The 21,877-nt window shown below is 42.8% G+C and overlaps 1 protein-coding gene across 1 annotated transcript in view; it reads left to right on the top strand.

Moving 5' to 3' along the window:
• LOC120042824 (alpha/beta hydrolase domain-containing protein 17C) overlaps positions 1 to 21,025 on the top strand; it is a 49,754-nt gene extending 28,729 nt beyond the window's left edge. The window contains exons 2-3 of the mRNA XM_038987635.1: positions 5,173 to 5,352; positions 17,331 to 21,025. Coding sequence (XP_038843563.1) covers positions 5,173 to 5,352; positions 17,331 to 17,550 — 400 coding nt within the window. The 3' untranslated portion in view covers positions 17,551 to 21,025. The remainder of the gene's footprint in view (positions 1 to 5,172; positions 5,353 to 17,330) is intronic.
• Positions 21,026 to 21,877: the final 852 nt, after the last annotated feature.

The raw sequence follows: 21,877 nt of genomic DNA, 5'->3' as shown, positions 1-21,877 counted from the left end.
AGGTATCGTCTCCTTGTTGTGCAGTGTTAGATAGGAGGTATCGTCTCCTTGTTGTACAGTGATGTTAGATAGGAGGAGATATCGTCTCCTTGTTGTGCAGTGATGTTAGATAGGAGGTATCGTCTCCTTGTTGTACAGTGATGTTAGATAGGAGGAGGTATCGTCTCCTTGTTGTACAGTGATGTTAGATAGGAGATATCGTCTCCTTGTTGTACAGTGATGCTAGATAGGAGGTATCTTCTCCTTGTTGTACAGTGATGCTAGATAGGAGGTATCGTCTCCTTGTTGTACAGTGATGTTAGATAGGAGGTATCATCTCCTTGTTGTGCAGTGATGTTAGATAGGAGGTATCGTCTCCTTGTTGTGCAGTGATGTTAGATAGGAGGAGGTATCGTCTTGTTGTGCAGTGATGTTAGATAGGAGGAGGTATCATCTCCTTGTTGTGCAGTGATGTTAGATAGGAGGTATCATCTCCTTGTTGTACAGTGATGTTAGATAGGAGGAGGTATCATCTCCTTGTTGTACAGTGATGTTAGATAGGAGGTATCATCTCCTTGTTGTACAGTGATGTTAGATAGGAGGTATCGTCTTGTTGTGCAGTGATGTTAGATAGGAGGAGGTATCATCTCCTTGTTGTACAGTGATGTTAGATAGGAGGTATCATCTTGTTGTGCAGTGATGTTAGATAGGAGGAGGTATCATCTCCTTGTTGTACAGTGATGTTAGATAGGAGGAGGCATCGTCTCCTTGTTGTGCAGTGATGTTAGATAGGAGGTATCGTCTCCTTGTTGTACAGTGATGTTAGATAGGAGGTATCATCTCCTTGTTGTGCAGTGATGTTAGATAGGAGGTATCATCTCCTTGTTGTACAGTGATGTTAGATAGGAGGAGGTATCGTCTCCTTGTTGTGCAGTGATGTTAGATAGGAGGAGGTATCGTCTCCTTGTTGTACAGTGATGTTAGATAGGAGGAGATATCGTCTCCTTGTTGTACAGTGATGTTAGATAGGAGGAGATATCGTCTCCTTGTTGTACAGTGTTGTTAGATAGGAGGTATCGTCTCCTTGTTGTACAGTGATGCTAGATAGGAGATATCTTCTCCTTGTTGTACAGTGTTGTTAGATAGGAGGTATCATCTCCTTGTTGTACAGTGATGTTAGATAGGAGATATCGTCTCCTTGTTGTACAGTGATGTTAGATAGGAGGTATCGTCTCCTTGTTGTACAGTGATGTTAGATAGGAGGTATCGTCTCCTTGTTGTACAGTGATGTTAGATAGGAGGTATCGTCTCCTTGTTGTACAGTGATGTTAGATAGGAGGTATCGTCTCCTTGTTGTACAGTGATGTTAGATAGGAGGTATCGTCTCCTTGTTGTACAGTGATGTTAGATAGGAGGCATCGTCTCCTTGTTGTGCAGTGATGTTAGATAGGAGGTATCGTCTCCTTGTTGTGCAGTGATGTTAGATAGGAGGTATCGTCTCCTTGTTGTGCAGTGATGTTAGATAGGAGGTATCGTCTCCTTGTTGTACAGTGATGTTAGATAGGAGGTATCGTCTCCTTGTTGTGCAGTGATGTTAGATAGGAGGAGGTATCGTCTCCTTGTTGTACAGTGATGTTAGATAGGAGGAGGTATCGTCTCCTTGTTGTACAGTGATGTTAGATAGGAGGAGGTATCGTCTCCTTGTTGTACAGTGATGTTAGATAGGAGGTATCGTCTCCTTGTTGTACAGTGATGTTAGATAGGAGGAGGTATCGCCTCCTTGTTGTGCAGTGATGTTAGATAGGAGGTATCGTCTCCTTGTTGTACAGTGATGTTAGATAGGAGGTATCGTCTCCTTGTTGTACAGTGATGTTAGATAGGAGGTATCGTCTCCTTGTTGTACAGTGATGTTAGATAGGAGGCATCGTCTCCTTGTTGTGCAGTGATGTTAGATAGGAGGTATCGTCTCCTTGTTGTGCAGTGATGTTAGATAGGAGGTATCGTCTCCTTGTTGTGCAGTGATAGATAGGAGATATCGTCTCCTTGTTGTACAGTGATGTTAGATAGGAGGTATCGTCTCCTTGTTGTGCAGTGATGTTAGATAGGAGGAGGTATCGTCTCCTTGTTGTACAGTGATGTTAGATAGGAGGAGGTATCGTCTCCTTGTTGTACAGTGATGTTAGATAGGAGGAGGTATCGTCTCCTTGTTGTACAGTGATGTTAGATAGGAGGTATCGTCTCCTTGTTGTACAGTGATGTTAGATAGGAGGAGGTATCGTCTCCTTGTTGTACAGTGATGTTAGATAGGAGGAGGTATCGTCTCCTTGTTGTACAGTGATGTTAGATAGGAGGTATCATCTCCTTGTTGTACAGTGATGTTAGATAGGAGGTATCGTCTCCTTGTTGTACAGTGATGTTAGATAGGAGGAGGTATCATCTCCTTGTTGTACAGTGATGTTAGATAGGAGGAGGTATCGTCTCCTTGTTGTACAGTGATGTTAGATAGGAGGAGGTATCGTCTCCTTGTTGTACAGTGATGCTAGATAGGAGGAGGTATCGTCTCCTTGTTGTACAGTGATGTTAGATAGGAGGTATCGTCTCCTTGTTGTACAGTTATGTCATGTTGGGTCAGATATCTCCTAGGAGGAGGACGACGGTGGTAGTCTAGGTCAGATATCTCCTAGGAGGAGGATTACTGTAGTAGTCTGGGTCAGATATCTCCTAGGAGGATGATGACGGTGGTAGTCTGGGTCAGATATCTCCTAGGAGGAGGATTACTGTAGTAGTCTGGGTCAGATATCTCCTAGGAGGAGGATTACTGTAGTAGTCTGGGTCAGATATCTCCTAGGAGGATGATGACGGTGGTAGTCTGGGTCAGATATCTCCTAGGAGGATGATGACGGTAGTAGTCTGGGTCAGATATCTCCTAGGAGGATGATGACGGTAGTAGTCTGGGTCAGATATCTCCTAGGAGGATGATGACGGTATTAGTCTGGGTCATATCTCCTAGGAGGATGATGACGGTAGTAGTCTGGGTCAGATATCTCCTAGGAGGATGATGACGGTATTAGTCTGGGTCATATCTCCTAGGAGGATGATGACGGTAGTAGTCTGGGTCAGATATCTCCTAGGAGGATGATGACGGTAGTAGTCTGGGTCAGATATCTCCTAGGAGGATGATGACGGTAGTAGTCTGGGTCAGATATCTCCTAGGAGGATGATGACGGTAGTAGTCTGGGTCAGATATCTCCTAGGAGGATGATGACGGTAGTAGTCTGGGTCAGATATCTCCTAGGCGGATGATGATGGTGGTAGTCTGGGTCAGATATCTCCTAGGAGGAGGAGGAGGACTGTAGTAGTCTGGGTCAGATATCTCCTAGGAGGATGACAACGGTGGTAGTCTGGGTCAGATATCTCCGAGGAGGATGATGACTGTAGTAGTCTGGGTCAGATATCTCCTAGGAGGAGGATTACTGTAGTAGTCTGGGTCAGATATCTCCTAGGAGGATGATGACGGTAGTAGTCTGGGTCAGATATCTCCTGGAAGGATGATGACGGTAGTAGTCTGGGTCAGATATTTCCTAGGAGGATGATGACGGTAGTAGTCTGGGTCAGATATCTCCTAGGACGAGGATGACGACGGTGGTAGTCTGGGTCAGATATCTCCTAGGAGGATGATGACGGTAGTAGTCTGGGTCATATCTCCTAGGAGGAGGATGACGGTGGTAGTCTGGGTCAGATATCTCCTAGGAGGAGGATGACTGTAGTAGTCTGGGTCAGATATTTCCTAGGAGGATGATGACGGTGGTAGTCTGGGTCAGATATCTCCTAGGAGGATGATGACGGTGGTAGTCTGGGTCAGATATCTCCTAGGAGGAGGATGACTAGTAGTCTGGGTCAGATATTTCCTAGGAGGATGATGACGGTGGTAGTCTGGGTCAGATATCTCCTAGGAGGAGGATGACTGTAGTAGTCTGGGTCAGATATCTCCTAGGAGGAAGATGACGGTGGTAGTCTGGGTCAGATATCTCCTAGGAGGAGGATGACTGTAGTAGTCTGGGTCAGATATTTCCTAGGAGGATGATGACGGTGGTAGTCTGGGTCAGATATCTCCTAGGAGGAGGATGGCTGTAGTAGTCTGGGTCAGATATCTCCTAGGAGGAGGATGACTGTAGTAGTCTGGGTCAGATATTTCCTAGGAGGATGATGACGGTGGTAGTCTAGGTCAGATATCTCCTAGGAGGATGATGACGGTAGTAGTCTGGGTCAGATATCTCCTAGGAGGATGATGACGGTAGTAGTCTGGGTCAGATATTTCCTAGGAGGATGATGACGGTGGTAGTCTGGGTCAGATATCTCCTAGGAGGATGATGACGGTAGTAGTCTGGGTCAGATATTTCCTAGGAGGATGATGACGGTATTAGTCTGGGTCAGATATTTCCTAGGAGGATGATGACGGTATTAGTCTGGGTCAGATATTTCCTAGGAGGATGATGACGGTAGTAGTCTGGGTCAGATATCTCCTAGGAGGATGATGACGGTGGTAGTCTGGGTCAGATATCTCCTAGGAGGAGGATGACTGTAGTAGTCTGGGTCAGATATCTCCTAGGAGGATGAGGACGGTAGTAGTCTGGGTCAGATATCTCCTAGGAGGATGATGACGGTAGTAGTCTGGGTCAGATATCTCCTAGGAGGAGGATTACTGTAGTAGTCTGGGTCAGATATTTCCTAGGAGGATGATGACGGTAGTAGTCTGGGTCAGATATCTCCTAGGAGGATGAGGACGGTAGTAGTCTGGGTCAGATATCTCCTAGGACGAGGATGACGGTGGTAGTCTAGGTCAGATATCTTCTCGGAGGATGATGACGGTGGTAGTCTGGGTCAGATATTTCCTAGGCGGATGATGATGGTGGTCGTCTGGGTCAGATATCTCCTAGGAGGATGATGATGGTGGTAGTCTGGGTCAGATATCTCCTAGGCGGATGATGACGGTGGTAGTCTGGGTCAGATATCTCCTAGGAGGATGATGACGGTAGTAGTCTGGGTCTGATATATTAACCTTATTTTGTTTCTTTCCTTTTTTTATCACCCCCTTTCCTTCATCTCCTTGTCCACAACTCGTTCTGTCTATTCCCCCCATCTTCTCTCTTCTAACCCCTCTCTCCTAATCTCTCGCCTAACCCCTCTCTCCAGGTATGGAGTGGCCCCAGAGAACATCATCCTGTATGGCCAGAGCATCGGCACGGTACCCACGGTGGATCTGGCAGCGCGCTACGAGTGTGCCGCCGTCATCCTGCACTCACCTCTTATGTCCGGCCTGCGAGTGGCCTTCCCTGACACGCGCAAGACCTACTGCTTCGACGCCTTCCCCAGGTGGGTTATTATGGGGTGAGATGGGGTAGTAGTGGGTCGGTGGAAGTAGATGGAGTCTAGGGACAGAGGGATGGGATGTTGGATGTGTTAGCTTTCCTGGCCTGTTGTCTTTGACTGACTGACAGTTGAAATACAGCCATGTGCCACAGCCCGGATTTTGGGTAGGTAGTGTTATCTCTCTCCTGCAGGGTGCTGATTTGATTTGGATCTCTTTTAGTCCTCATTTGGACTAATCTTCCAAGAGTCCTTATACATTAAAATACAATTTATAATATGAACACATTTTCACATATAACACACTATTACAAACATACATAATGACCCAATAAATACTCAATCTAAAGAATATTGATTCTTCATCTACTATAGTCCCACAACATTTTTATGTATTATATTTAAATTGTTTTAAAATAATGTTTAAATGTATATATTGAAAGGTTTCTAGTTTGCTCAGTTAATTTATTCCATTTCTTTATTGCTCTAAATCGAAATGTTATTTTGCCTATTTCTTTTCTGTCTGGATAACGCATAGATGGTAGACAATCTATTCCTAGTATTTACGGAATGTCTGTCTCTTACCAACTGAATACCGTTGTGAATAGAACTTGGCCGTTTTAAATTATGTATATTATGAAATAAAATAAGCATGTTTTTTCCAATTATTTTGTCGATTGATGACCAACCAAGAACATTGAGCATGACTCCAACAGAAGAACCACATCTCCACCTTAAAACAATCCTTGCTGCTTTGTTCTGTGCATTCTGCAGCCTCCTAACTTCACTTGATGATGCATTTCCCCAGACCACAGAACAGTAGTTCACCTGACTCTCAATTAATGCTTGTGTTATTTGCTGAAGAATTTGTCCTGGTAAATATTTAGCTATCCTTCTGATTATGCATGCTGTTTTAATACTTTGTTTTACATAGATTAGTTATTTGAGACGACCATGATAAGCAGTTGTCTAGCTGCACTCCCAATAGTTTGATTTCTGCCACTTCTTCAATTTGTACTCCTCCCATACTTAATTGTATCCCATGCTGTTTTGGCCTTTTCCTAGTTGAACAGACCAACATAACTATGGTTTTCTTGGTGTTTAAAACAAGTTTGTTTTGGCAAACCCACTCCCTAATATTCTCCAAATCTCCTTGTAAAGCCTGTTGAACCGATTGTCTTGCTGCATAAATTGTAGTATCATCTGCAAATATAGTAGCTTGAGTTTCAACTAAGGCATAGGGAAGGTCGTTGGTATATACACTGCTCAAAAAAATAAAGGGAACACTTAAACAAAACAATGTAACTCCAAGTCAATCACACTTCTGTGAAATCAAACTGTCCACTTAGGAAGCAACACTGATTGACAATAAATTTCACATGCTGTTGTGTAAATGGAATAGACAAAAGGTGGAAATTATAGGCAATTAGCAAGACACCCCCAATAAAGGAGTGGTTCTGCAGGTGGTGACCACAGACCACTTCTCAGTTCCTATGCTTCCTGGCTGATGTTTTGGTCACTTTTGAATGCTGGCGGTGCTTTCACTCTAGTGGTAGCATGAGACGGAGTCTACAACCCACACAAGTGGCTCAGGTAGTGCAGCTCATCCAGGATGGCACATCAATGCGAGCTGTGGCAAGAAGGTTTGCTGTGTCTGTCAGCGTAGTGTCCAGAGCATGGAGGCGCTACCAGGAGTCAGGCCAGTACATCAGGAGACGTGGAGGAGGGCAACAACCCAGCAGCAGGACCGCTACCTCTGCCTTTGTGCAAGGAGGAGCAGGAGGAGCACTGCCAGAGCCCTGCAAAATGACCTCCAGCAGGCCACAAATGTGCATGTGTCTGCTCAAACGGTCAGAAACAGACTCCATGAGGGTGGTATGAGGGCCCGACGTCCACAGGTGGGGGTTGTGCTTACAGCCCAACACCATGCAGGACGTTTGGCATTTGCCAGAGAACACCAAGATTGGCAAATTCGCCACTGGCGCCCTGTGCTCTTCACAAATGAAAGCAGGTTCACACTGAGCACGTGACAGAGTCTGGAGACGCCGTGGAGAACGTTCTGCTGCCTGCAACATCCTCCAGCATGACCGATTTGGCGGTGGGTCAGTCATGGTGTGGGGTGGCATTTCTTTGGGGGCCGCACAGCCCTCCATGTGCTCGCCAGAGGTAGCCTGACTGCCATTAGGTACCGAGATGAGATCCTCAGACCCCTTGTGAGACCATATGCTGGTGCGGTTGGCCCTGGGTTCCTCCTAATGCAAGACAATGCTAGACCTCATGTGGCTGGAGTGTGTCAGCAGTTCCTGCAAGAGGAAGGCATTGATGCTATGGACTGGCCCGCCCGTTCCCCAGACCTGAATCCAATTGAGCACATCTGGGACATCATGTCTCGCTCCATCCACCAACGCCACGTTGCACCACAGACTGTCCAGGAGTTGGCGGATGCTTTAGTCCAGGTCTGGGAGGAGATCCCTCAGGAGACCATCCGCTACCTCATCAGGAGCATGCCCAGGCATTGTAGGGAGGTCATACAGGCACGTGGAGTCCACACACACTACTGAGCCTCATTTTGACTTGTTTTAAGGACATTACATCAAAGTTGGATCAGCCTGTAGTGTGGTTTTCCACTTTAATTTTGTGTGTGACTCCAAATCCAGACCTCCATGGGTTGATAAATTAGATTTCCATTGATCATTTTTGTGTGATTTTGTTGTCAGCACATTCAACTATGTAAAGAAAAAAGTATTTAATAAGAATATTTCATTCATTCAGATCTAGGATGTGTTATTTTAGTGTTCCCTTTATTTTTTTGAGCAGTGTATTAAATAAAGAAGTGGCCCAAGGCAGCTGCCCTGCGGTATTCCACCGTTTAACACATGAGGGGAAGAAAATGAACCATTGATATAGGTGGACTGTTTCTTGTCAGTTAGATATGACTGTACCCAATTCAATGCTACCTCCTTAAAAACATAATGCATTAATTTTGTCAAAATTATTTCATGATCCACTAAATCAAATGCTGCACTGAAATCTAAAAATAGTACACCCACAAACTTGCCATTATCCATAGCATTGAGCCACTGGTCAGTCATGTCAACCAATGGAATTGTTTTTGTGATAAGCATGCTGATTGGCTGAAATCAGATCATTCTTTTCCATGTAGTCCCACATTTGTCTACTCACAATACCCTCCAATATCTTACTGACTGTAGGGGGTAGACTAATTGGTCGACTATTGGCAGGAGTAATGGGTTCTTTGCAGTCTTTCGGAATAGGACACAGTTTCGCATGCTTCCATACATTTGCAAACATCCCCTTTTCCAGTGACCAATTAAATATGTATCTCAGTGGAACTGCAATCTGGGGAGCAGCATAGCGAAACAAAACAATTGTCCATAAGATCATAACCTGTAGATTTACCATCAGGTAATGACTTCAATAGGTTTAACACCACCTCCACTGACACCATTTGCAGACTAAAAGAGCAGATCTTGTTGCTCATAATATGATAATCAATCCATTGGACAATAGCTTGTTTGGAAGAATGTATGTTTACATTGTTGCTCAGTAATTTTATTTTATTTGTAAAAAAAAATCTGCAAAATGATTGGCAATATCAACTGGTTTTGTTATTATTCTCCCGTCAACCTCCACACTAGATGAGCATGATGAGATAAGGTAAGCCCTTAACTGTGTTCCATACCTTTTTAGAATCATTTTTACAATCAATAAAAGCATTGTTGTAAAATAACTTTTCTTTCGATTCAATTTAACTGCATAATTACGTAGTGTTCTATAATTCTGTTCATCAATTTCTAATTTTGACTTGGCTGCTAAGACTTTTGCCATATTTCTTTGAGAAAAAGCCTCACCCAGTTCATCATCAATCCATGGAGATGGACGGGCACCAACTATACTCTTTCTTATAGGGGCATGATGGTCCATTACCTCAGTGAGCAAATCAATAAAACCTTCTGCAGCGTGATTTAAATCATCCTCTGGATAAATCAGCTCCCAGGGTACAGCAGCCAAATCATTTAGAAATAGCTCATGAATAAATGGTAAAAAATGTATCTTGACCACAATCCTTTGGGGGTTTCGTTGGAACCTTGGTGTTCGTGGTTATGGTCACAATATTATGGTCTGTCCAGCTCTCTGGCATTGATCTGGCATTTAAGCATTGCAATGGTATATTACAGAAGATTAGATCAATGCATGTGTCTGAACAGTGACCCAACTTAATTGAAGATCTTGTAGTATCATTAACCATTTGTTTCAAACCACAGTTCTTGGTATATCTCATCAATTTTGTTCTATTCAAATTATTGTGCTCCTTCCAATTTATATTAAAATCACCCAAGATAAATACATCTCTGTTGCTATCTGTGGCCTGGTCAAACCCAGTGCATAAGTCATCCAAATAGGACACCTTAGAGCTAGGAGGTCTATACACACATCCTACCAATATGGGTGCCTGGTGAGGCAGATGTACTTGAGCCCATAGTGTCTCTATTTGACATACATTAAGGTCATCCCTCCTCTTAAAAGGTATATGATTCTGAATATACAGTGCTACACCCCCACCATTCATATTCCTGTCTCTTCTCAGTAGACTATATCCTTGAATGTTAATTTGCCCATCATTTACAGATGCATCTAAATGCGTTTCGGTCCAAGCGAGCGGGCTGAAGTTGAATCTGCAAGTGGCTCTCCTAAGCTGGTACTGCTGTAGAGGACCGCTATAGAGGCCTACAGGTAACTGCCAAAATAATGGAAACACTTGCGTAAATGAGGGTTCTGTGGTCTCTGTTATGGTGTGGAGTGCATTATCCTGGCATGGTTTAGGACCTCTCATCCCCTTAGAGGGTCTCTGTTACAGTGCCTTGCAAAAGTATTCATCTCCCTTGGCATTTTTCCTATTTTGTTGCATTACAACCTGTATGCAAGATTAGTGGAATCTGTGTGGGTAGCTGGACAAGTAGGATGACTGACAGTGAAGGTGAACAGGTGATCACGGGTCAGGTGACAGGAATGGATGAGACTGAGGCAGGAATTCCTTTAACCATAAAGTGGTATACTTACTGAGTAGTCTGTGCTGCATAACAAAGGAAACAGAATAACATGTATCCAAGCAAATTCTTAACATGTATCCAGTCAAATTCATAATCACAAAGATCAAGTCATAACAATCATTCATTATTAACATAATTAGGGAACTCAACAATCCAGTTCATTAAGAAGTCAATAGGAATCATCCTTGAGTCATTTATGCTCTTAAAACTTCTTATGGCTGCAATCCCGGTAACGGGATCGATATGACAACAGCCAGTGAAAGTGCAGGGCGCCAAATTCAAACAACAGAAATCTCATAATTAAAATTCCTCAAACATACATGTGTCTTATACCATTTTAAAGGTAATCTTGTTGTTAATCCCACCAAAGTGTCTGATTTCAAATAGGCTTTTCTGCGAAAGCACCACAAATTATTATGTTAGGTTACCACCAACTCAAAGAAAAATTCAGCCTTTTTTCCAGCCAAAGAGAGGAGTCACAAATAGAGATAAATGAATCACTAACCTTTGATGATCTTCATCAGATGACACTCATAGGACTTCATATTACACAATACATATATGTCTTGTTCGATTAAGTTCATATTTATATCCAAACACCTCTGTTTACATTGGCGCCATGTTCAGAAATGCCTCGAAAATATTCGGAGAAATTGCAGAGAGCCACGTCAAATAACAGAAATACTCATCATAAACTTTGATGAAAGATACATGTTTTACATAGAATTAAAGATACACTTGTTCTTAATGCAACCGCTGTCAGATTTCAAAAAGCTTTACGGCAAAACACAATATTCAATCATCTGAAAACAGTGTTCAGCCACAAAAGCAAGCCATACAGTTACCCGCCCAAATTGTGCAGTCAACAAAACTCATAAAAAGCATTATAAATCTTCACTTACCTTTGCTGATCTTCGTCAGAATGCACTCCCAGGACTCCTACTTCCACAAGAAATGTTCTTTTTTTCCGGCAATGTCTGGTATACAAATAGCTATTTTTGTTGCATGTTTGGTATACAAATCCAACGTCAGGGATGCGCGTTCACTAAAACCTGACGAAATGTCCAAAAGTTCCGTAACAGTCCGTAGAAACATGTCAAACGATGTATTGAATCAATCTTTAGAATATTGTTAACATAAATCTTGAATAACGTTCCAACCGGAGAATTACATTGACTTCAGATGAGCGATGGAATGGAGCTCCCTCTCATGTGAACGCGCATGGTCAAAGAATGGTCACCTCATGGCAGTGGTGACTCATTCCTGTCTCCTTCGGCCCACCTTCCCAGTAGAGTCATCAGACAAAGTTATATTAACCATATCGATGGCCTAATTGGCCTGTGATGATCCGTAGGGCCGTGATCATTGACCATTCACATTACACAATAGGTTTGAAGCGTGCGCTCCAAGCCGCGCTCCGCCTTAATAACTATAAACGATAACTGATGGCCCACTCTCCCGATCGCAACAGATAGTTCAGATGAAAGGTAACAGATTCAGTGGATTTACGAGGATTCATGGACGCACAGAACTTCTGGATTAGACGGAGTTAAGGAAGAGAAAATGGCGTGATCGGGCGATGGCGATTTCCTCCTATTATGGAGTTGAGATCTGTCGGATATTTCCACCTGACCTAATTAAAGCACCCCTGGCCCAGCTGAGCAAGTGGCCATGAATTAAAAGATTCTTCCACCAACTCCATGGGCCTTTTCTACACTGTAATTTAAATTGATTTCATGTCATGGACATACGCAAAATTGTCCAAATTGGTGTAGTGAAATGAAAAAAATAACATGTTTCAAACAATTGTAAAAAATATAAACTAGAAAAGTGGTGCGTGCATATGTATTCACCCCCTTTTCTATGAAGCCCCCTGTTGCAACCAATTACCTTCATAAGTGGCATAATTAATTAAATAAAGTCCACCTGTGTGCAATCTAAGTGTCACATGATCTCAGTGTATATATACACCTGTTCTGAAAGGCCCCTGAGTCTGCAACACCACTAAGCAATGGGCACCACCAAGCAAGCGGCACCATGAAGACCAAGAAGCTCTCCAAACAGGTCAGGGACAAAGTTCAGGGTTGGGTTATAAAAAAATATCCTAAACTTTGAACATCCCACGGAGCACCATTAAATCCATTATTAAAAAATGGAAAGAATATGGCACCACAACACACCTGCCAAGAGAGGGCCACCCACCAGAACTCACAGATCAGGCAAGGAGGGCATTAATCAAAGAGGCAACAAAGAGACCAAAGATAACCCTGAAGGAGCTGCAAAGCTCCACAGCGGAGACTGGAGTATCTGTACATAGGACCACTTTAAGCCGTATACTCCACAGAGCTGGAGTTTACGGAAGAGTGTCCAGAAAAAAGCCATTGCTTAAAGAAAAAAATAAGCAAACACTTTTGGTGTTCGCCAAATAGCGTGTGGGAGACTCCCCAAACATATGGAAGAAGGCACTCTGGTCAGATGAGACAAAGATTTAGCTTTTTGGCCATCAAGGAAAAAGCTATGTTTGGCACAAACCCAACACCTCTTATCACCCCGAGAACACCATCCCCACAGTGAAGCATGGTGGTGGCAGCATCATGCTGTGGGGATGTTTTTCATCGGCAGGGACTGGGAAACTTGTCAGAATTGAAGGAATGATGGATGCTGCTAAATACAGGGATATTCTTGAGGGAAACCCGTTTCAGTCTTCCAGAGATTTGAAACTGGGACAGAGGTTCACCTTCCAGCAGGACAATGACCCTAAGCATACTGCTAAAGCAACACTCGAGTGGTTTAAGCGGAAACATTTAAATGTCTTGGAAAGGCCTAGTCAAAGCCCAGACCTCAATCCAATTGAGAATCTGTGGTATGACTTAAAGATTGCGGAACCCATCCAACTTGAAGGAGCTGGAGCAGTTTTGCCTTGAAGAATGGGCGAAAATCCCAGTGGCTAGATGTGCCAAGCTTATAGAGACATACCCCAAAAGGCTTGCAGCTGTAATTACTGCAAACGGTGGCTCTACAAAGTATTGACTTTGGGGGGGGTGAATAGTTATGCATGCTCAAGTTTTCTTATTTCTTGTTTCACAATATAAAATATTTAGCATCTTCAAAATGGTAGGCATGTTGTGTAAATCAAATGATACAAACTCCTGAAAATCGATTTTAATTCCAGGTTGTAAGGCAACAAAACAGGAAAAATGCAAAAGGGGGGTGAAAACTTTCACAAGCCACTGTATGTGGGCTGCATTATCCTGGCATGGTTTAGGTCCTCTACCCCCTTAAAGTGCCAGATAAATGCCAATATATGTATGACTGTGAGTGTGCCTTTGTTGTTAGTCTCTGAACCCTTTGAGATTATAGTCTTATTCCACCTGGAATGTGATGATCCTGCTTTAAAGCTACAATGCAGACATCACATAATTTCTGGGTAACAATTAAGTACCTTGCTGGGATTGTTTTCAATTCAAATTGTCAATAATAGCATAGCAAAGAACAATTTCTGAAGCAAGAATTCTCCTAGCACAGTCAGTGTGTTTAAGGGAGGGGAAAACTGAAAACTACCTGTAATTGGGGAAGGAGGTTTGGAAGTATCTTTCTTATTGATATTTAAACTAATTTATCGCCTGGTGATGTCACCAGTCAGGTTAGAACTCCAACTCTTACACTAATAGGGCATTGTCCGCAATGTTACTGTATTATTCCAACCTCATAGTTTGTGTGTGTGTGTGTGTGTGTGTGTGTGTGTGTGTATACATGCATACATACATTAATACCAAAAAGTATGTGGACAACTGCTTGTCAAACATCTCATTCTAAAATCATGGGCATTAATATGGAGTTGGTCCCCCCTTTTCTGCTATAACACCACTCTTCTGGGAAGGCTGTTCACTAGATATTGGAACATTGCTGCGGGGACTTGCTTCCATTCAGACATGAGCATTAGTGAGGTCAGGTTCTGATGTTGGGCGATTAGGCTTGGCTCGCAGTCATGCTGAAACAGGGAGGGCCTTCCCCAAACTGTTGCCACAAAGTTGGAAGCACAGAATTGTCTAGAATGTCATTGTATGCTGTAGTTAAGATTTCCCGTCACTGGAACTAAGGGGCCTAGCCCGAACCCTTTTGTGAAGGGAGTAGTACACAGCGTTGTACGAGATGTTCAGTTTCTTGGAAATTTCTCGCATGGAATAGCCGTCATTTCTCTGAACACGAACAGACTGACGAGTTTCAGAAAAGTTCTTTGTTGCTGGCCATTTTCAGCCTGTAATCGAACCCACAAATGCTGATGCTCCAGATTCTCAACTAGTCTAAAGTCCAGTTTTATTGCTTCTTTAATCAGAACAACAGTTTTCAGCTGTGCTAACATAATTGCAAAAGGGTTTTCTAATGATCAATTAGCCTTTTAAAATTATAAACTTGGATTAGCTATCACAACGTACCATTGGAACACAGGAGTGATGGTTGTGGATAATGGGCCTCTGTATGCCTATGTAGATATTCCATAATAATTCTGCCGTTTCCAGCTACAATAGTCATTTACAACATTAACTTTTTAGGGCTGCAGGGGCAGTATTGAGTAGCTTGGATGAAAGGTGCCCATTTCAAACGGCCTCGTACTCAATTCTTGCTCGTACAATATGCATATTATTATTACTATTGGATAGAAAACACTCTCTAGTTTCTAAAACCGTTTGAATTATATCTGTGAGTAAAACAGAACTCATTTTGCAGCAAACTTCCTGACAGGAAGTGGAAAATCTGAGATCGATGCTCTGTTCCAGGGCATCCCTATTAATTTGCTTGATATGTATTAGTATACATGCACTTCATACGCCTTCCACTAGATGTCAATAAGCAGTGAGAGAAGAAATGGAGTGTATAGCTTGATCTGAGGTCGAATAAGAGCTCCTGGCATGACGTGACACCAATTTCCTGTTTTCAGGAAGGCGTGAGAAGAAACTGGGGATTGCCTTCTGAAAAGCTGTCGTTATAGACGGCTACTATCTCCGGCTTTGATTTTATTTGATAAATGTGACAATATCATCGTAACGTATGTTTTTTCAATATAGTTTAATCAGATTATTGAATTTTTTTCGTGAGTTTTGGCGTGTTCCGTTCTTTGCGTTTGCTCACGATGGACAGCTTCGCGCCACTTGGCAAGTTTTGCTTGCTCATTCGAGAGGGAAAAATGACATTCTAAATCCAAACAACGATTGTTCTGGACAAAGGACCACTTGTACAACATTCTGATGGATGATCAGCAAAAGTAGGACCCATTTATGATGTTATTTCCTATTTCTGTGGAAAATGTGTCGTTGTGTTTTCCGCTTTGATTTTGGGCGCTCTCTCGCAATAACGTAAGCTGGATGTCGTACTGAAGTTATTTTTAGAATTCTAACACGGCGATTGCATTAAGAACTAAGCTATCTTTAATTTGCTGTCCAACGTGTATTTTTTAGTAACGTTTATGAATAGTTATTTGATTAGATTAGGTGCCTCTCCCAAGATTTCTCCGGACATTGTTATTGCATTTTGCCTAGTATTCACATTGTATAACCACGATTTGTGCCGCTAAATATGCACATTTTCGAACAAACAATATATGTATTGTGTAATATGATGTTATAGGACTGTCATCTGATGAATTTTGAGAAGGTTAGTGAAAAAATTAATATATTTTGCTGGTTTATTCGTTATCGCTACTGTTGGCTTGAATCAATGCTGTTGTGTTTTTGGCTATTGTGGTAAGCTAATATAATGCTATATTGTGTTTTCGCTGTAAAACACTTAAAGAATCGGAAATATTGGCTGGATTCACAAGATGTTTGTCTTTCATTTGCTGTACACCATGTATTTTTCATAAATGTTTTATGATGAGTATTTAGGTATTTGACGTTGGTGTCTGTAATTGTTCTAGCTGCTTCGGTGCTATTTCCGATTGTAGCTGCAATGTAAAACTATGATTTATACCTGAAATATGCACATTTTTCGAACAAAACATCGATTTATTGTATAACATGTTATAAGACTGTCATCTGATGAAGTTGTTTCTTGGTTAGTTTGGTTGGTTCTTGGTTAGTTAGGTTGGTTTTGTGCACGCTACCTGTGCTGTGAAAAATGTCTGTGCTTTTTTGTATTTGGTGGTGAGCTAACATAAATATGTGGTGTTTTCGCTGTAAAACATTTTAAAAATCGGACATGTTGGCTGGATTCACAAGATGTTTATCTTTCATTTGCTGTATTGGACTTGTTAATGTGTGAAAGTTAAATATTTCTAAAAAATATCTTTTGAATTTCGCGCCCTGCACTTGAGCTGGCTGTTGTCATAAGTGTATGTATATCATTGTCCTTAAAATTATGAAATCTCATATACTCTATAATCTGAATGTAGAAATCCCTAACTCAGGGGGGTAGCTGATGGCTCTGTCAACCCTTTGTTGTGCCATACAGGTGTACTCTCTTAATTTGACCAGTTTCTCACAGCAGGAAAATAATCCTGCACCGACATCGGGCTTGCAGCCATTTAACAATGTCTACACTGTATTTCTGATCAATTTGATGTTATTTTAATATATATATCATATGTGTATATATATCATATGTAGTGCACATAAGGTGCGCACACCCCCTCTGTATGATGTGTAGTTAATGGTTTGGCAGCGTGCTGTGTGGAGTCAGTCTCTCCACCCCTGCTGTTACTGCACTGCTACAAGACAGATGGATACATACTAATGCCCCCAAGGAGGTCCATTTGTCTTAATGTGTTTGTCTTCCCCACTCTCCCTTTTTTCTCTTTCTCTCCCTTTTCTCTCTTTCTCTCCCTTTTCTCGCTCTGCTGCTCGCGCTCTCGCTCTGCTGCTCGCGCTCTCGCTTTGTTAAAGCATTGATAAAATGTAACCCCTTCTCTCTCCCCAGCATCGACAAGGTGTCCAAGGTGGCGTCGCCGGTGCTGGTGATCCACGGCACGGAGGATGAGGTGATCGACTTCTCGCACGGCCTGGCAATGTACGAGCGCTGCCCGCGTGCTGTGGAGCCCCTGTGGGTGGAGGGCGCCGGGCACAACGACATCGAGCTCTACGCCCAGTACTTGGAGCGACTCAAGCAGTTCATCTCCATCGAGCTGCCCACATCCTGATCTCCCTTGGCCTCCTCCACTAAAACCTAGCGGGGGGCTGCGTATCAAGTCTAAAATGGCTTCCTTTTTTCTTTCCTTGATCTGTGCAGAGAGAAGTGGATTGGTGGACATTTGATACCTGAAATCCACCATGCTGGTTTGTATTGTTTATCGGTGCAGATGTTGGAGAGGAGGAAGTGTTGAGATGCTTCCCCCAGTGCTTAACCAGGTCAGGCTGAGCTGAGCCAGGCCAAGGCCAAGGCATCCCCGGCGCTCATATGTGGACAGGTCCCAGGTCTCTTTGCCAAGGAGCTAGGGCCCGCTCACTATTTGCACTTGCTCTTCAATCTGGATCTCGATTTGATTCTCCTTCTCTCTGTCTCTCTCTCTGTCGGTGGGGATGTGATAAATTCCCTCTGCGATCTTGTTCTCTATTTCATCTGTTTCTCTCTTTTATGCTCATGATTGATTGACTTTGTATTTTTTTCTACCTGATGAAGAACAATCTGTTTTGCACCTCAGATACATGGTTAATGTTCTTGCTTGTTTGTGTTTGTTAAAAATTGTTTTGTCTTTTTATTTTTTTATTTTATTCTGGGTGAATTCAAACGAATGCACTGTTATTGTGCAGATATTTTCAGGTAATCATACTGTATGTTCTGATGTAGGTTTTTTGTTATCTTATTGACATTCCATGTGTTTCACTACACAGAGAAACTCATTCCCATCTTGTTTTCAAGGCCAGTGTGTGACCGTGTGGTTGAAAAACATCATTACCCAGCTCACCCCTGGGTGTCTCACCTCTGTAACAGTGCTCTTGTTAACTGGAGGTCATGTGGTAAGTAGGGCCAGGTGTTTTTCCTCAACTAGGGTTTTCCAGTGACGGACACCACCTGACCCTAATGATGACACTTGACCATGTATCAAATAAAAACACACCTACAGTGTACTGTAATGGAACCTGTGTCCCAGGACTGAATCAGCCCCTGACCTCGCGGCCTGGATTTGAACACCCCTATGCGGAATCCCAAATCTACCCCTAGCCAGTACTGTCTCTAGACACACCTGATCTGCCCCTAGCCAGTACTGTCTCTAGACACACCTGATCTACCCCTAGCCAGTACTGTCTCTAGACACACCTGATCAGCCCCTAGCCAGTACTGTATCTAGACACACCTGATCAGCCCCTAGCCAGTACTGTCTCTAGACACACCTGATCAACCCCTAGCCAGTACTGTCTCTAGACACACCTGATCAGCCCCTAGCCAGTACTGTCTCTAGACACACCTGATCAGCCCCTAGCCAGTACTGTCTCTAGACACACCTGATCTACCCCTAGCCAGTACTGTCTCTAGACACACCTGATCAACCCCTAGCCAGTACTGTCTCTAGACACACCTGATCAGCCCCTAGCCAGTACTGTCTCTAGACAACACCTGATCTACCCCTAGCCAGTACTGTCTCTAGACACACCTGATCTACCCCTAGCCAGTACTGTCTCTAGACAACACCTGATCTACCCCTAGCCAGTACTGTCTCTAGACACACCTGATCAGCCCCTAGCCAGTACTGTCTCTAGACACACCTGATCAGCCCCTAGCCAGTACTGTCTCTAGACACACCTGATCAGCCCCTAGCCAGTACTGTCTCTAGACAACACCTGATCTACCCCTAGCCAGTACTGTCTCTAGACAACACCTGATCTACCCCTAGCCAGTACTGTCTCTAGACACACCTGATCAGCCCCTAGCCAGTACTGTCTCTAGACACACCTGATCAGCCCCTAGCCAGTACTGTCTCTAGACACACCTGATCAGCCCCTAGCCAGTACTGTCTCTAGACACACCTGATCAGCCCCTAGCCAGTACTGTCTCTAGACACACCTGATCAGCCCCTAGCCAGTACTGTCTCTAGACACACCTGATCAGCCCCTAGCAAGTACTGTCTCTAGACACACCTGATCAGCCCCTAGCCAGTACTGTCTCTAGACACACCTGATCAGCCCCTAGCCAGTACTGTCTCTAGACAACACCTGATCAGCCCCTAGCCAGTACTGGCTCTCGACACACCTGATCAGCCCCTAGCCAGTACTGTCTCTAGACACCCGTGTAGATCTGAAAGGAACAGATTTAAGCAGTATTCATGTTTTTCTGCCTTGCTGTTCGGGGGATTTTTTACCATATTGCTAAGACCTATCCATTTATTTCAGATCTAGAGGTATGTCTCGGGCGTAGGAGTTGATTTGGGATTCGGCACCAGTGTACGTGTTTTTCTTCAGAAGTTTTCCGTGAAGCCATTTTGTTCGTCTGTTCAGAATTAAGATTGAGTTTAATGTAAATGCTTTGGGTTGCTTTCCTTTCATTTCAACACTACAAATAAAGCCTTAAGTCTGTGGACATTTCACCCTAACATTCCTGTCGACTTGAGTTGGTGAGTCTCATGGTCTGCAGGGGGACTGACTGCTGCTATCGGTTCGTTTGGAGGAATCTTCTCAATCACTGTGAAAATATGTTTTGGGGTAATACTGATCAAAAAGGTACTTCACCTAATGCAATCTCAATGAGTCTTCACATGTAGATGAGAGATTTTTGAGCCATCTCACCACCATTTGCAGATTCTGGCTGTATCCCTTTGGGGGTAAGGGGGATTCCCCCCAACAGACCCTTTCCCTGATCCCCATCTCGTTTCACTCCAAAGAACTCTGCAAGTGTCACCAAGACTACGTTTTGGAAGAAACACTGCATGCAAACAACTTTTCATAAAGGACATTTTGAGTGTAGCGAGTGAAGAAGGCAGAGGAATCACTGGGTTGGAAGTATTCTGCAAATGTTCTCAGCTGTAAAAAAAGAAGAGAGAAACACTACACTGCTCACGGAGTGTCCTTTTCGAAGGAGGTAAAAGTGAAGGATATGTGCATAGCAACTTGTGATTAACGTTTTGACTGAACAGTGTATTGCTGTGGGGTGATGGCTGTATTTTGCGGTCGTGGTTGGGTTTTCGTGTGATGAATAAAAGATTCTAGTGTTTTCTCGTCATAACTTACTAAGGGGCCTATGTTTTGACACAACGAGCCCTTTAACTTAACATCTAGTTTTTTCTGCTTGTCTTTTTAAAGAACGAAAAACTGCTTTAGTCCCATTTATTGTTTTGATACTGACACTTTTACAATGTTATTTTCCAGTAAATGTTGATAGATTTACACTCTAATGCTGGTTTGTCAGAACCATATGTAATGTATCTATATCCTCTATACATAATATAAAACATTGATTTAAGGGCTATTTTAGCCTACTTGAGTTTAACACTGGGGTCACAGTATGCAAATCTAATGCATCAAAAAAACTAGTGGGTACAGAGGTTTCTTAGTGTTAAACTCACAAAGAAAAAGCCTTAAATGTGCCGTGCTACAGATTGTCATTCATGTTGGCTGTGTTGCTTTCTGGCAACACAGTGGATGTTTTAATGCTTAATGGAATAAAGAATGCATGGAATTACATATACTTGTCTGTTCTATTGTTTTTAAACGTATTGTCTCCGTCTTCTACTGTGCTGATGTTCCTGTCAATGTTCTATTGTTTTTAAACGTATTGTCTCCGTCTTCTACTGTGCTGATGTTCCTGTCAATGTTCTATTGGTTTTAAACGTATTGTCTCCGTCTTCTACGGTGCTGATGTTCCTGTCAATGTTCTATTGTTTTTAAACGTATTGTCTCCGTCTTCTACTGTGCTGATGTTCCTGTCAATGTTCTATTGTTTTTAAACGTATTGTCTCCGTCTTCTACTGTGCTGATGTTCCTGTCAATGTTCTATTGTTTTTAAACGTATTGTCTCCGTCTTCTACTGTGCTGATGTTCCTGTCAATGTTCTATTGTTTTTAAACGTATTGTCTCCGTCTTCTACGGTGCTGATGTTCCTGTCAATGTTCTATTGTTTTTAAACGTATTGTCTCCGTCTTCTACTGTGCTGATGTTCCTGTCAATGTTCTAGCATCCATGAAGGATCATTTACTTTTACCTTTATTTTACACTTGAGTAAATGAGGGATACAAAGTATTTTGAAAGCAGTTGCTTCTACACAGGTGTGGTTCCTGAGTTAATTAAGCAATTCTGTCACCAGATCTCAACTCAATTGAACACTTATGGGTGCAACTCTATATTAGGAAGGTGTTTTTAGAGGCGACTAGGCAACTAGCTCAGTTTACTAAACTCTTGTTGAATAATCGCCTCCATGGTAGCCTGGGATAGTGTCGTGGATAATCGGTTCAAACCATAACACTTACAAGAACTTGTAAATTCAAATAGACTTTTAATACAATGTATCACAAGCCGGAACGATCCGCGGATCACACA

The sequence above is a fragment of the Salvelinus namaycush genome, unplaced genomic scaffold, assembly GCF_016432855.1.
Source record: "Salvelinus namaycush isolate Seneca unplaced genomic scaffold, SaNama_1.0 Scaffold79, whole genome shotgun sequence".
In the NCBI taxonomy this organism is placed as follows: Eukaryota; Metazoa; Chordata; class Actinopteri; order Salmoniformes; family Salmonidae; genus Salvelinus; species Salvelinus namaycush.
Note: the sequence above shows the minus strand (reverse complement) of the source record. Positions and strands in the feature narration are given on the sequence as shown.